General features: G+C 43.9%; 1 protein-coding gene across 1 annotated transcript; it reads left to right on the forward strand.

Moving 5' to 3' along the window:
• The first annotated feature begins 11,443 nt into the window (after positions 1 to 11,443).
• On the forward strand, positions 11,444 to 11,905 carry LOC127565794 (uncharacterized). The gene has a single exon (XM_052006325.1). It carries the CDS (start codon positions 11,444 to 11,446, stop codon positions 11,903 to 11,905), a length of 462 nt encoding a protein of 153 aa, XP_051862285.1.
• Positions 11,906 to 16,089: the final 4,184 nt, after the last annotated feature.

The following is a 16,089-nucleotide window of genomic DNA, read 5'->3' on the forward strand; positions in this document are numbered from 1 at the left end:
TAAAGTTTACAAATATACAATAATTCCAAAGTGAAAGTGTTGTTTATTTATCTGAAGACGCCCCCCTACACAAACACAATTGCATTTCACACTTCAATCTTTGATTTTATCCTTAAACTTTATTATGTATTTATCTTTTAAAAAAAGATTGAACTTTTTTGAAATGTTGTTGTTATCTAAAAAATGTACAAAACAAAATTTTAAAGTTCAAACTTATTTAAATAGAGTTTTAAATAGTGCTTGCAAAGAAGAATTACGGCTTCATTTGAATATTTAAATGTAAAAAATTGTAAGTCATCAAAAATTAGTGCGTGATTAGATGTTACTAAAAAAACGAAATATGCATGTATTCTCCATTGGGATTTGAACCCGAACACCACAATATGTTGGGCTTGCGAACCATCAGCAGAGCCAACGCAGTCCTTATGCACGTGCTAGTTAACTTCAAACATCTAGAACACGAGCAATTGTTGTCTTCATTTCGAGATTTTCGTCGCGGCAAAAAAAAATTGACAAAATTGATTTCTCCGTGCTTGCGACGAACTTGCAAGTTGCAGAACTTCATATTAGAGATGGAGAACTATCGATGGCACTATCGCCACTATCGATGGTTTGGCACTTACGAGCCACCATCGATGGCAGCAGACACCTTCGATAGTGGCCCATTCACTATCGATAGTGCGCTTCTTACATACCTAAAAAATTTGTTCGCGCATTTTCTATGTCGGCGTCAATGGCAAAGAACGAGGAAAAATTGTAAAACACAAAAATAAATTAAATTAAAATGGATCGCTTTTTAAATAACAACCGTAATTTTAAAGCTAGACCTACGAATTTTGGTGTATACAATAATAACTATAGTATTTATGATTCCTGAAAATTAATTGCGATCAGATAAAAATTGTGGAAGTTATTAAAGAAATATTTTTTTGTATGGGCAAAAACGCTTACTTACTAGGGGTCACAGTTGCTTTGGCTGACAATCTGGTGCCGTCTATGGTATATTTTGAATGTGGTACTATATCGATATACCAAATATACTAGTTGGTGTATTTTAAGTATATTTTGAGAATAATACAGCAAAATATATTGCTTTTATTCAAAATGGGTAGGTCTGTAGCTTTCTTACTTGTTTTTAAATGAGTTGAGCTGGATTGAAACCTTTGAGTAAACCTGGACATTCATTTGCTACACTTTCCATTTTTATTTCTTATTTTTTCTTCACATAAACTCAGCAAGTTCTGGTCACTATCTCGACGCTTCGCAGACTGACTCAAACTCAAAAGCGCCTTGTCTCAGCTTCCGTAATTAATTATATTAACATACAATGTGCATCAACAGTGTCCCCGCTTCTTATCGGTATTTGGCTACGTCTATTCGCCAACAACTCTAAGGACCTGAAAAATAAGTTCAAGTACAAGGCGGCTATCTGTATTTAGACGCGGCGCGGCGTCAGAGTTAATCTGTCACGAAAAGAAGAAGTTTCCCTGGCCTGATACTTCGCTGGGTGACAACCGCACTCACCTCTGAAGTTAAGCAACTGTAATCCGGTTTCACCGGGCCTGCCAATCCAAAGGAGAAGTCGATGCCAAATAGGCGTCAACGGTCAACTGCGTCCTGGTTCCTCCAAACCCATTGGTTAGACAAGAAGAGACAGAATTTAATAGCAACGGTTGCAGAAACTGTTATGCCGTTGCTATCATGGTTGATGCCGTGAGCCGTAGACAAAACCACTCACAAGTGAAGGTCTCAAGAGCGTCTCCGATGATACCGTGCACGTCAACTTTATTGACAAGACGGAGGAGCAGGACGAGGAACTGCTCATGCATATGTACATGCCACCCCGCGAGCTTAAAAGCACCTAATAAATGTGCTCCAGCCCAACCTCCATAAGTCTTAAAAGTTTCACTTCTCCTTCTGTGCTAGATTTGATAATTGCAAATGAACGTACCTCTGCAGGAGACTAAAGAGTCGTTGACAGTGTGAGAACTTGACTCAGTCCGAATTAGAAGGGTGAATGGCTTGGCCGTGGAAACCCTGTTGAATTTGATTTCAAACGGAATATACTTATAATCAAATTCAACAGGGTTTCCACGGCCAAGCCATTCACCCTTCTAATACGGACTGAGTCAAGTTCTCGAGTACTGTTATGAATACTCTATGTTCGCCAAGTACAACAAATTTGCGCAGAACATGAAAACATCTGTGAATATCCTCTTAGAAGATCTAGTCTCCTCGTTCCGCAAATCCTGCAAACTCTCCAGACCGACAAAAAGATTGAAACCACCTCGGTGAAACCCAGATCTCTCATTTCAATTTGCTAAGGGGGTGGATAACGTATATGTCTAGAATGAGTGCAGGATTCTCCTAAAGTTCATCTGTTCAGGTCTGAACAACGTCAAAGACTCCTCAATGCCATGGAAGCTGCTGTCCAAGCAGTCTTCCAGCTCAAATCTGCTCAGGACGAGCAATCTGATCTGAACCGAGAGCATCGCTAAAACTCTTGAGACGCTGCCCATGTCATTTCCCAGGATGTTACTTAACAAAAAATGGCGAAAGCCAACGCTTTCCAAGCCTCTCAGCTATGACACCACCCGCTAGTTTAATAAATTATAATACAATAAATTTGGCAATGTACTCCTTTTCGAGAGTCAGGTCGCCCTGCCTCGATAGATTATCGCCATCCATGCTGTAATCCAGCAAATATCAGATATCTCCTTGGCAAAGGCAAGTCTATCAAGACTTATAACTTTGTGCCGGCAGGAAATATATCTCACAGGTAGAAGGAGACACCTCCGATCCCATAAAGTATATATATTCTTGATTAGCGTCAACAACCTAGACGATCTAGCCATGTCCGTCTGTCCGTATGAAACACTGGATCTCAGAGACCATAAGACTATAATTTTCTTCTACAGCATTTGTTATATTTGCATGCAGATCAAGTTTGTTTCAAGTTTTTGCCACGCCCACTTCCACACCGCAAAGCGTAATACATAATAATGACTATAGTAGTTGTGATTTCTGAAAATTTGGTTACGATCAGATAAAAATTGTCGAATTTATTAAAGAAATACTTTTGTATGGGCAAAAACGCCTATTTACTAGGGGTCTTAGTTGTTGAAACTCTTAGAAAGTTGAAACTTGCTAGTAAGGTCACCCCGGAAAAATGAAAAATCTGGATCAGACTAAAAAATGTTTCAATAGCAGCATTAGCCTGCAGTCTTTCCTTGAAAGCTGCATGACGAAATTGGTTAAGTTATTGTTAGTAGAGGCACACATCAGCCTTGCAGTTTTGCACGAGTTGGCATTGCGCCAGCTAGCGTCCCACTGAAGTCTAGAGCGCACCTCAATTTCCCTACCTAGAGTTCGCAGAGATATCGGAACATTGCACATGTTACCGACATCGAGCCCCACTCCCTCTTTGGCGAGAGAGTCTGCGATCTCGTTGCCAGCGATGCCCTGGTGGCTTGAGATCCAATAGATACGCTCGACCGCAGATGCGTTCAGCGACTCTATTGCTCTTCTGCTATCCAGGATGATTTTGGACTTGACAACATCAGAGTGCATTGATCTTATTGCAGCCTGGCTGTCAACAAAAATATTAATTGAGTTGTGATTGTGTTGTAAACCCCGAGCCACTTCTGCAGCCTTGCCAATGGCAAAAAACTTTCGCCTGGAAGATGCTGTAATGGTCAGGGAGTTTATAAGAGTGTTTGGAGACCGGGACTGGGCAGTATACATCCGCACCGACTCCTTCATCCATCTTCGACCCGTCGGTGAAGAAGTTGAGGGCTTCGGGAATGCATAACCCTTCCCGCCAGCAGTCCGGTTCCAAGAATATTGTGTTAATATGGTCAGTACTGGTAAGGGGGATAGTATAGTCCAAGTCTCTACTAGTCTCCCTACCAATGGCGCTGTGACCATAGCCTAGCAGACCCAGTTTGCCTGTTGCGGCAATCCTTAGGGACGATTTAGCGGCTATGGATTGCGCGTATAAGTTCAACGGTTCGACGCCAGCTATTACCTCGAGGGCTTTAGTTGGCGTCGACCTGATAGCGCCTGTGATACACAGTAGCGCTTGACGCTGTGTCCTTTCCATGATGGATAGGTACGTCCTTTTTTCCGTGGCCTTCCACCACACTATAACACCATAGGTGAGGATAGGGCGAACAACTGAGATGTATATCCACCGCATTAGATTAGGAGAGGCCCCAAGTGCAACTAAGCATCTTTTTCGCCATGTACAAGCCTCCGGTGGCCTTCTTCACCCATTCTAACACGTTAAGCTTCCATGACAGTTTGCTGACCAGGACCACACCTAGGCATTTTACTGCTAGGCTCGGCTTTAGCATGGTGCAGCCTATTTTTGGGGGGGACCACGCAGGTACCTTATACCTCTTCGTCAAGAGCATAAGGTCCGTTTTGTCCGCGTTAATGCTGAGCCCGGCTGATTCGGCCCATGCTTTAACTTCCCGTAAAGTAAGTTCCATTACGGAACTAAGGGTGGTTGGGCATTTCCCAGTTATTAAAATGTTTATGTCGTCGGCATAGGCAATTAACTTGGGGGCCCGTCTAGTGAATTTTTGAAGTAGGCTATTTACGACCAAATTCCAAAGGAGAGGCGAGAGAACCCCACCCTGGGGAGTGCCACCTCGCACTACCTTTGTAATGGCCGCATCGCCCCACGTAGCCACCACCCGCCTGTCACAAAGAAGGCGGTTGACCCCCCTGTGGATCGCTGGTGCCGTGTTAACTGAGGTAAGGCCCTTCATAATAGCATCAGTAGTAACGTTATTGAAGGCGCCTGAAATGTCAAGAAATTCACCCAAGGCATATTCTTTATAATGGTCTGCTTTTTCGATGGAGGCTACTAGGGCATGAAGAGCTGTCTCAATGGACTTGCCCTTTGTATACGCATGCTGATTTGGGGACAACAGATGCATTGAGTTGCTTCTGATGTGCAAATCAAGTAGCTTTTCCAATGTTTTTAGCAGGAAAGAGGTTAGGCTGATAGGCCGGAAGTCATTGGGAACCACATGACTGCATTTGCCCGCCTTGGGCAGGAAAATGACTTTTGAGGTCCTCCAAAGAGTGGGGATATGACCCCATGCGAGGCACGCCGAATAGATACCCGATAGCCACGGAACAATCGTGAGCTTGCTAGCTTGCAGCATTGCTGGCGAAAGTCCATCGAGACCGGGCGACCTGACCTTCACAAAGGAGTCGATAGCCCAAATTATTTTATTAACTGTAATTAGACCGGCAGGGGGTCTCATAACTGGGAGACTAGGAAGGAGCTGCCAGTCACTGTTCTCCATTCCAATACATCCCGGGAAATGAGTTGAGAGCAGTGCTTCAAGAGTTTCAGCACTACTCTCCGTCCACACTCCATCGCACGATTTGAGCAGACTAGGACTGGAAGCCTGCTTGGACAGCAGCTTCCTCAGTCTGGAGGTGTCTTTAATGTTGTCCAGTTTTGAGCAAAAGGTTCTCCATGAAGACCTTTTGGATGATCGGATCATCCTCTTGTAAGACTTTACGAGAGACCTGTACTCGTCCCAGACGTATTCGTTGTCCGCCTTCTTAGCAAGTTGAAACATGCTAGTAAGCTCCCCACGAAGCGAAGAGAGATCTGGGTTCCACCAGGGTGGCTTCGATCTTCTCGTCGGTCTTGAGAGCCTACAGGATTGGCGAAACGCGGAAAGTAGTCCTGCTGAGAGGACATTGACATTTGTTTCTAGGTCCTGTACCGAGTTGATGTTACCCGGCGAACCAAGAGACTTGGAAACAAGGCTAGAGAATTTCGCCCAGTTAGTATTGCGGGGATTTCTGAACGGCTGAGCCGCAGGTACCCTGTTAAAAGGAATGGTAAATTGAATGTACTTATGATCCGAGAAGGAGGGTCTATCCAGGACCCTCCACTCTTCTACATTGGTACACTCTGTCGCAATCGTTAAGTGCAGCACATTACAAGAGGTGGGACCTACATAGCTAGATACCTCACCTCTGTTGGCTAGTCTAAGCTTATAGTTAAGGATAAAATCAAGAACTGACTCACCCCTGTCGTTAATGTCGGGACTTCCCCAGACGCTATGGTGGGCGTTGGCGTCCGTTCCGATTATGAGATGTTTTTTGGAGGAGCAGACCATGTCCACCAGCCTCCGCAGCTCGTCAGGTGGAGCCGGCATGTCGTGGACCATGTAGCAGGATGCCAGCATCAAACATCCCTCACGGCTCTCCAGCACCACCACGGTAAGATCGTCATTGCTGTAATTAGGTGGTAGATGAGCTTTTAGCCCCTTTTTTACAAGGATGGCAGTTCTCGATCTACTTACCAATGTCGGGACGTACAGATCGTAGTTAGGCGACTTCAGCCCAGCAACCGTGTTGCCCGACGCTATCCACGGTTCTTGGACCAAAACCGCGTAGGCGGACACTTCCTCCAGAGCAAGGAGTAGCTCCGCCGAAGCCGTTTTGGACTTATGGAGGTTGAGTTTCAGCACACACGGGGGGCCAGTCTGCATGGACAGTTCCTCCCCCACCTCCTCCGTCTCATCAGTCAAGTCAAATGTTTCAATAACAACCAACATTTTTATGTTTTGATCTAAAAAAGTGTGCGAATGTAATGTTGTAACTTGCAGCACTAGCTTATATGCATGTTAAATTTGGCAAGTTCTGTGGAAAAAATATAAAGAAATTTTAAAACTGAAAATACGACAATGCTTTGAAAGTGTGGCTGTATATTGCGTTTTTTCGTATTTTTATCAAAAAAAGTGCGGTATAGATGACAATCAGTTGTATTATACTTACAAAATTTGGCAGTTTACAATTGTTGATGCCAGATGATGGCATGTGTTACCACTGAAAACAGCTGGTAGGACGCGATAGATCGATGTCGATAGTGACAAAGTTAGTGACAAGGTCACACACACAGTCACACTGATCTAGCTCTTCCTGCCCCCCTTTAGCGTTTTTTCCTTCTCACTATTCTCCGCACTACAAGTGTAATTTAAAATTGGAAAACGTGATAAACGTGATTTCTAAAAGTTATAAATTATACTCAACGCAAAGTGTGTTATTATTTATCATCGCCACCCCGGCGAACATTTGGTCCTTCCAGCCGAATCCATCTCCACCACTCGACCCCAGCAACAGCAATTGGCATCAAAATAAGTAATACATTTTTTTTATCCATACATCTTTCTAAGTGTCGTGTTCTTATATATATGTTGTTTCTTATATATATGTTACACAGCATATATATAAGTACATAAGCGTTCCACCGGCAATTTCCGCCATCTTATCGACTTTGTGTATATGTATGTTGCACAGTGTATATTTCCGTTTGGCCGTACTTGTATGTACTTTGTTGTGATTTTTCTGTCATTCCGTTTTGTCCGTCATTAACACACTCCATGTGTATGCAACCCTTAATGTTATTTTATTCTAAATAATAATAAAGTTTGCACTTTTATTTATAAACGCGCGTATATACACAACGTATATAAACTCCACATATACATATATACACATCCACTACATACATATACACGACATAAATACTTCATATATTATACATACTCTATATATATATGTATATATACTACACACATCCAATACATATATCCATTACTTTATACTACATATACACTCCGTATATACATCACATATACATATATATATAAAGAGCAGCAACTTGTAATCAATCAATTATAATAAAGATTCTCGATGCTGTTTGTGTTTTATTTAACAATTTCCTCCAATCAATAACGTCTGCTTTCTGTCGGCCTTGTTCACTATCCTGTGACAGCCGAATTTCCTCTACTATTTGGGCTTGCTGTCGGATGTCTGCTTTACTCTGAGTCTTTGTCGAAAAAAGGCTCTAAAATGAATTTCCGAAAGCCAAAAGGATGAGAAAGATTACAAGCACTCACTCAAGCTGCCGGCCACAGCTCGTCGTCTGTCGTCTGTCGTCCGCTTCGCCCGCTCCTTCTGGGTCCAAAACCGTTAAAGAAAAGGCCACTCTTCCAGCTCAACTGCATATTAAAGTTGATCGTCCATCTCCGTCTGCCAAAACTCCCTCGTTGCCGAAACGATTTGCCACACGCCACAGCGACGCTTCGAAACTTCTAAGTGCTGTGCATAGTCAGGTCACGATCCATCCATTCGAGAATTTGCTGAACCCGTACAATAGCTCTCAAAAATATCGTCACCGTCTCTGACAGACTGGTGCAGTTCAAGAGTCGGGTCAGAGAGCCTGTAGCCGAGGACGACAACGTACATACGTACGAGATCCGTCGTGACCTGCAAGTCGTCTGGGATAATGTCGAGGTCGCTTATGCCACGTGCGCTGATGCACTTTATCGAGACGGCGACAACGAAGGCATAGAGGCCATGGAGGTAAAATACGATCACTGTTATTCAGTGTAGGAGCGGTGTCTCGCCCGTGTAAAGGGGCAAATTACCTAAGTTTCCGGGTCAACCAGGAGTGAAGCATCCGCTCCTCCTGTGTACTCTAGTGGCTGCCGGCTCCCTTCAGTAGACACCGAAGTTTTCCATGGGGATTACTTGCGTTGGCCGACCTTTCGTGATCTTTTCACGGCCATCTACGTCAACAATCCAAGGTTGACTTCTGTCGAGAAATTGTTCCATCTTAATTCCTAAACTGCAGATGAGGCCAACGAGATCATTGCCAAGTTTCCGCTCACGAACGATGGTTTTGTGTCGACTTGGAGTGCTCTCTGTAAGCGCTTTGAAAACAAGCGCTTACTGATCACTATCCAGCTCAAAATACTCTTCAACCTGTCCACGGTTTCACAATAGTCAGGGGCAGCGATTAAGGAGCTGCAGAGCACGATTCAGCGGTGCTTGATCGCTTTTGAGCATTCAAACAATTCCGTCTCTAGTCCTTTCGCAGACTGCATCCTGGTTTTTCTTTGCTCATCCAAGCTCCCCAAGCTTATACTCTCATTATGGGAGCAATCATTGGTGGACAAGTCCAAGACTATCGCATGGTTGACATGAGCACGTTCCTCAACGAGCGTTATCGTACACTCGAGGCTATTGAGGACATGAAACAAACTTACAACTCGCAGAACGCTACCGCTGGATCATCCCTTCCACAGCAGAGTTCAAAGTGAGTTACCTCTTTTGAGGCCCGAATCACTCAGAAAGGCAAATCGTGTGACTTGAGCTCAAAAGAGAATCATGCTCAGAATATTCTTCTCGGCATGGCGGTCATCAATGTATGCCATTTGGGTACTACATACACGCGTGAACTAATCGATTCTAAACGTTTATTTTATAGCATAAAGTTGCCATTCCAGTCCGTGCAAGCTCAAGTATCTGGGCTGAATCACGCAGATGCGTCCCAAGTACAGAAGTTATGTCACTTCAGCATTGGTTCTCCAATGAAGCCGAGGCTCCATATCGAGATCCAGCGTTCGTCATTCCACAGTTGTCAGGCAAGCTGCCTTCAATTCATATGCCGCAAAGTATCCTAAGGGATCTACCAGCGATCGAACTGGCAGATCCATATTTCTACAAAAGTGCTCAGATTGACATTTTAATTGGCGCGGATATCCTTCCGTCAGTCATTTTGAGCGGCTCCCGGCCAAACATTTGTGGCTCACTTCTTGCGCAAAAAACCGTATTTGGCTGGATTCTCACTGGCCCCGTTTTCCAGAATGTGTCGAAAGCTGTCTGTCGCCATCCAAGCAGACGATCAGTTCGACAAACTCATTTCCAAATTTTGGGAGGTGGAGGATATTCCAGCAAAGCTGATAAAGAAGTCCGATTTCGTTTGCAAAGAAAACTTCGTAAACACAACTTCTCGTAGCATGTGGCAGATATCGGGTGACTCTTCTATACCGGAAGCCCGATGGCATTGAATTGGGTCATTCCAGATCCATAGCGCTGGCTCAGTTTCTCGAGAACGAGAATCGTTTGTCCAGAAACGATGAGATCAGTGAATTCGAGTTAAACACCACATTCGGTGTCAACTGCGCACCTATTCTCACACTACTCGCTGAAGACATACGCTTGCAGTATCCTCTCGCAAGCCGAGTCATCTCCAGCAGCATGTACGAGGACGACGTTCTGGCAGGAACACGCACTAAGGAAGAGGCCATCCGGACCATTACGAAAGTGTATGCACCCCTGACAGCGCTGGCTTCCCGGTGAGGAAGTGGACGTCGAACAACAAGAGCGTGCTGAAGAACATCCCAAAGGACCACCTACTCCGAGAGGACTTCCTAGAACTCGAGGACTCGAGTATGGCGAAAACTCTGGGCATTGGGTGGCAAGCTCACGACGACGAGTTCTTCTTCATGCCACCAAAAATGACCCTTCAGGACTCCTATACGAAGAGGGAAGTACTATCGCAGATTGCCAAACTCTTCGGCCAGCCACCCGCGGATCTTCTACTCCAATGAAAGGAATATTTCGGGAGCTTCAGAAAGGGCGTATGGAGCGGCGATCTATGTCCGCGCTGAGACGGCGAACAAGGTGACCACGCATCTCCACACTGCGAAGACAAGAGTGGCTCCTGTCAAGTCACTCTCAGTGCCACGTTTCGAACTTTGCGGTGCAGTCCTGTTGGCTGAGTTCCAGCAGAGAGTTTCCAGACATTCTTTTGGACTGATTCAACAATTGTTCTAGCTTGGTTGAACAGCCTTTGTGGCCAATCGTGTTGCCAAAATAGACCAAACCAGCAATTCCAAGAGTTGGTCGCACGTGCAAACACAATCCGGCAGATCTCGCAAGCTGAGGTGTCCTGCCACAAAAGCTGATTCATGACCCTTTGAGGTGGCATGGACCGAGTGGCTCCATCTCCAACCGGATCAATGGCCAACATCTTCAAGTCCAATTCCGGAGACTCTGCTGGAGCAGCGGATTAGGTGTAACATCGCCAAGTTACCTCCTACTCCTGATTTCTTGAGCAAGTTTTCTGATTTTGGCAGAGCACTTCGCACTTCCGCCTACGTTTTCAGATTGATTGATAAAAGTCGGAAATTGGCAGTTCCATGCTCGACCATGGTCAATGCTGATGAGCTGACATGGGCCCAAGAGCGACTAATCATCATGACTCAACGACAAACCTTTCCAAAGGAATACCACTGTCTGCAATCCAAGCAACAGGTTCCTTCTTCAAGTTTAAACTTGAATCCATTTCTTGATGGCAAGGGGATTCTATGGGCCTGTGGGCGTCTGAAGGCGTCCCACACGCTACGTTATGATGAGAGTCATCCAATTATACTCTCATATTCTTCGTCCTTTGCGCGACGATTGGTTTTGTTCACCCATGGTATATCCTTACATGGGGGTAACCAAGTAGTCATGCATCTGATCCGCTCCAGATTTTGGATTCCAATCCGTGAAATCCACCATCAGTTCCTGTAAGGTTTGTGTGATCTACAAAAAGAGATTGCAGACCTAAATGATGGGGGACCTGCCCAAGGAAAGGACATCCTACTCAAGACCGTTCACGTACACGGGGGTTGACTTCGCTGGCCGATTGGAAGTCAAGAACTACACCGGCCGAGTCTGCCTCATATGTCTGTTCGTGTGCTTCAGCACGAAGGCGATCCACTTGGAGGCGACGTCGAATCTCACGACGGAGAAATTCCTGGCGGCATTTTCCCATTTCATAGCACGGCGCGGGTACCCACAGCAAATGCACTCGGACAACGAGAAGAATTTCGTTAGAGCTGGCAAAGTGATTTCCACCGACTTTTTGGAAGCGACGAGAGACTGCTTCAACCCGCCCGATGCCCCACATATAGATGGATTATGGGTAGCCGGCGTAAAGAGTTTTAAGGCACTCTTTTACAAGGCGACCTCCACCATAAAATATACGTGTGAAGAGTTATCCACTCTTTTGTCTAAGACGAAGCCTGCCTGAATTCGAGGCCGATCTCTCCGATGTCCGAAGACCCTAAGGACCTACTAGCCTTAACTCATAGCCATTTCCTTATAGGTGGCCCGATTATTTCGGTGTTGGAACCACAAATTAACCAACTGGCCACCCCAATCCTAACTCGATGACAGCGACTGAAGGCTCTTCTCCAACAATTTTCTTTCCGTTGGAAGGATGAGCTACATAAACGAACGAAATGGCAATCCCCTACACGGAACCTTTTGATCGGTGACATGGTCGTCGTTAAGGAAGAAAACCTTCTCTCCAAAGAGTGGCGCCTAGGACGGGTGCTGACGACGTGTCCAGGCACCGATACAAAGGTTCGAGTTGTAGACTTGCTCACGGTGCGGGGTACTATTCGAAGACCCGTCACCAAACTGATTCTACTCCCGATGGAGGACAGCAAAACTGACCCCTCTCCATCGGAAGGACTGACGGACGAATATTTGACGTCCTGTGCTGTCCTATGCTATCCTGTTCCATGTTTCATTGACAATGTAATAATGTATGTATGTATAATAATATATCATATATATATATAATATATAATAATCATTGTTTTGTTTCATTCCATGTAACCGCCGACCAGAGACGACCCGCTGACGGCTTACTTATGGTGTCGCGTGCGCCGTGGGATCCACCCACTACGGAAGTGTCAGCGCTTTCTTAGGCTGACAGCTGAGAAACGGTTAAGATCAGTACTTATTAACAAGTAGTGCTCTAACTGTCTGGCCCACCAGCATTCCTGGCACTCTTGCCGCACCGCGGGAAGCCGCAGGGTGTGTCACGTTCCTGCATTTCAAAGAGGCACACAGCGTTCGCCCCAGCCGTCAGCGACGACGCAACGAACAACCAGACCCGGATCGGTCTCCGCCGGCTCACCGTCGACCGGCATCACCTCCGCATGAAGGGGCGTCTCCGACGTCGCTCACATCCTTGAAAGAAAAGGCTGTGAGCATCCTACCGACGGCCAACATCCTTATCGACACCGGATGTAAAACGTTCAAGATGCGAGAACTGATCGACCAGTGCACTGCGACCAGCCATATTAGCGCATCATTGGCAACGACCTATCGGCTATCCGTCACCCGTGTTGGTACGGAGGGCGTGTGCACGGCGATTTCGACTTTCGTCGAAAGGTTGATCCCCAACTTTGCCGCCGCACCCCCCTCCGACCTGTCGATGGCGAGAACTTGGAAAAGTTCCGCAGCATCACGCTTGGCGACGAACGCTGGTTCCAGCCATCGATGGTGTCCCTGGTGCTCGGCACTGATGTGTATCCTCACATCATTCAACCTGGCATCCTGCCGAGTACCAACGGACTGGCAATGGCTGGATTCTGTCCGGTCATTGCAAGGAGGGGAGGATGTTGATGGCAGATGAAGGCAGGTGTTACCTCTCAAAACAGCTGACAGCGTGATCGCGATCGATTGATATCGATAGTGTCAAAGTGAAAAAATAAACATGATTTCAAAAAGTTACAAATTCTACTCAACGCAAAGTGTGTTATTATTTATCATTTATATTTCGAATGGCTTTACAATTCTTAATTAAAAAGAGCAAATAGTGCAAACAAAGATAAGGGAATAGAAAATAATATGAGAAAATACTTGGCAAAAATTTCCGAAGTGACAAAAATAATTTCAGGAGAAGTTGCCTGCAATGAAATATGTAAAGTCAAATTATTAATAGCAAATTAAATATGTAATACAAAGTTTGTATTACTAACATATACTTTTTGAATGCACCCAGTGCCGCTCTATTCATTAAAGTACTAATTTTTATTTGATTTGTTTCTGTTACCCTTAATATTCTTCTTTTTCCTAACTGAATTTATAGACTTATATATATATTATAATAGCTGTTAAATTTTAGCTTTGCGGTAATCACTTACCAGATGCTTTTGGTCTAAATAACTAAAAAGTGGACAGGGCAAGCTAAACCAGTATGAAAGCTACTCGAGTGTGCTCGCAACTGAATCGTGGAATAGGGGAAAGGATACAACAGCCTACTACAATTGGACTCACAGCAAGGCTCAGGCGAGGGTCACGACTTCGGAGTTGGTATATGTACAGTAGGTCACAGCTTATTTCAACCAGCACCAACCGTCAACTTTGAGTCAGTATACTGGCCAAACTAAAAGAGGTATTAACTTTATTTAAACGCAGGATTTTAATTTATGTATATGTGTAGGGGGGGCGTCTTCAGAATAATAATAACACTTTAACTTTTCGAATTGTTGTGCCGGTCAGAATAGTAGAACATATGTAATATGAAAAAGCACTAAAAGTGGGCAGGGTGACCAACATGAGGATAAACTAGATCAGTGTGACTGCGCGTGTGACAAGGTCACACGCACAGTATACTAACTTTGTCGCTATCGATATCAATCGATCGCGACCACACTGTCAGCTGTTTTGAGTGGTCACTCCTGCCATCATCTGGCATCAACAGTATATGTATATTAAAAATTGCGGAACATCGCTGGAAGCGAGGAATAAACTAACATGTACCACCCAAGCCAGCCAGTGCGGTAGGCGAAAAATTCTGCTGATTTTCGAATGCGTTGAGTGACCAACTAACTGGAGTAATCTGTGTTAAGATTTCTCAAAATAGAGAATGCATATTACTGGTTAATAGAGTGCTTTGAAGTTGAAGGTAACTACTCTTTTGCTGAAAGTGCAGTGGAAGGTCCAGTGGTAAAATAAAAACAAATATTAGACAGACGTTTTTGAGTTAGCGAATTAGATATTATTCAATCGGATAATGAAAGACTGTCGTACCGACAGTCGTAAGAATATTGTCGATGCTTACACACTTATATGTGCTGGTATTGCATATTGGAACTCCGAAAATAGATAGACAGGAAAACTAGGATACTCCGATACTGGACCGTATGTGAATATCGAATCAGCAGTTCCAAAATAGAAAAAATAGTCAACCTAGTATTTTGCACTCATATCAAAGAGAAGTATCAAAATGGATAATTTCAAAAATAATAAAGCATCTAAAACCACTTTCTAATACAGAAAATAGAATTAATATTTATATAAAAATTAAAATAAAAAAAGTACTGCAACCAACCAATTTGCAATATAATTTCTTCTTGGAATATTGTCGCCTTAGAAATAGACAATGATTGTTTTTTCATCTATTTTTTTTTTTTTGTTATTTGTTGTTTTTGTTTTTCTTAATAAGTGCATTTAATTAACACTCGATTTAGACCAAGTGCATCTGCTTTAATAATGCAGTTCTATGATGCAAGTGTTAACAGAGCATCACGCGAACAGCTGCCTAGGGGTAAGAAAAAAATTCAGGCAGAAAAAAGAAGAATAACAAAAGCAATAGAAACAAATCACCCGAAAATAAGCAATTTAATAAGCACGATGGAGATTCAAAAAGTATAAGCACTAACCATACAATACATAGATGCGTCAAGTCATACAACCAAAACGTATCATTAAAAACAGTATTATTGCAGCCCCAGTCGGGCCGTGCGCTGCGATTCGAACACCGAGCCTCTTCGGCTCATTCGAAAATTCGAAGCTCTAACGCAGCGCGCAGCGTTGAGTTCAGTCGCAGATCAAATGCGTAGCGATGAGCATATGCGTATTTCGTTGCGCTCTGCTTTCGTTTCTATGTATGCGTGTATGTATCTACATGCTCGCCTATATCAGTATGTGTATGCGTGTGAAGTTTTACAACGTGCAGTTGTCTCACTGACAAGCAGCTAGCTCACGTCAATTTTGTTTTGCCGCGACGAAAGTCTTGAAGATGAAGACAACAACAATTGCTCGCGTTCTATATGTTTGCAGTTAAATGGCACTTGCACAAAGGACCGCGTTGGCTCTGCTGGTGGTTTGCAAGCCCAACATGTTGTGGGTCCGGGTTCAACTCCCGATCGAGAATATATGCATATTTTGTTTTTTTTTTAATGACATTTAAATTTTTTCATTCCCTTTCTAATGATTTTTGATGACTTACAATTTTGTAATTTTAAATAATAAAATAAAGCTGTAATTCTTTTTGCAAGCACTCAAATTAAATTTTTGTACCAAAAGGTCTAAATTCATTTTCGCGACCTAAACATATGGTCGACATTTCAAGAAAAATATTGAATATTCGAGATATGCTGCGTGCGAATGTTAAAAACTGTGTTAATTTAAGAC

This window comes from Drosophila albomicans, chromosome 2R (assembly GCF_009650485.2).
Source record: "Drosophila albomicans strain 15112-1751.03 chromosome 2R, ASM965048v2, whole genome shotgun sequence".
Classification (NCBI taxonomy): Eukaryota; Metazoa; Arthropoda; class Insecta; order Diptera; family Drosophilidae; genus Drosophila; species Drosophila albomicans.

Coding starts and splice junctions, on each gene's coding strand:
- LOC127565794 (XM_052006325.1), top strand. CDS start 11,444: ATGGGGGACCTGCCCAAGGAAAGGACATCCTACTCAAGACCGTTCACG.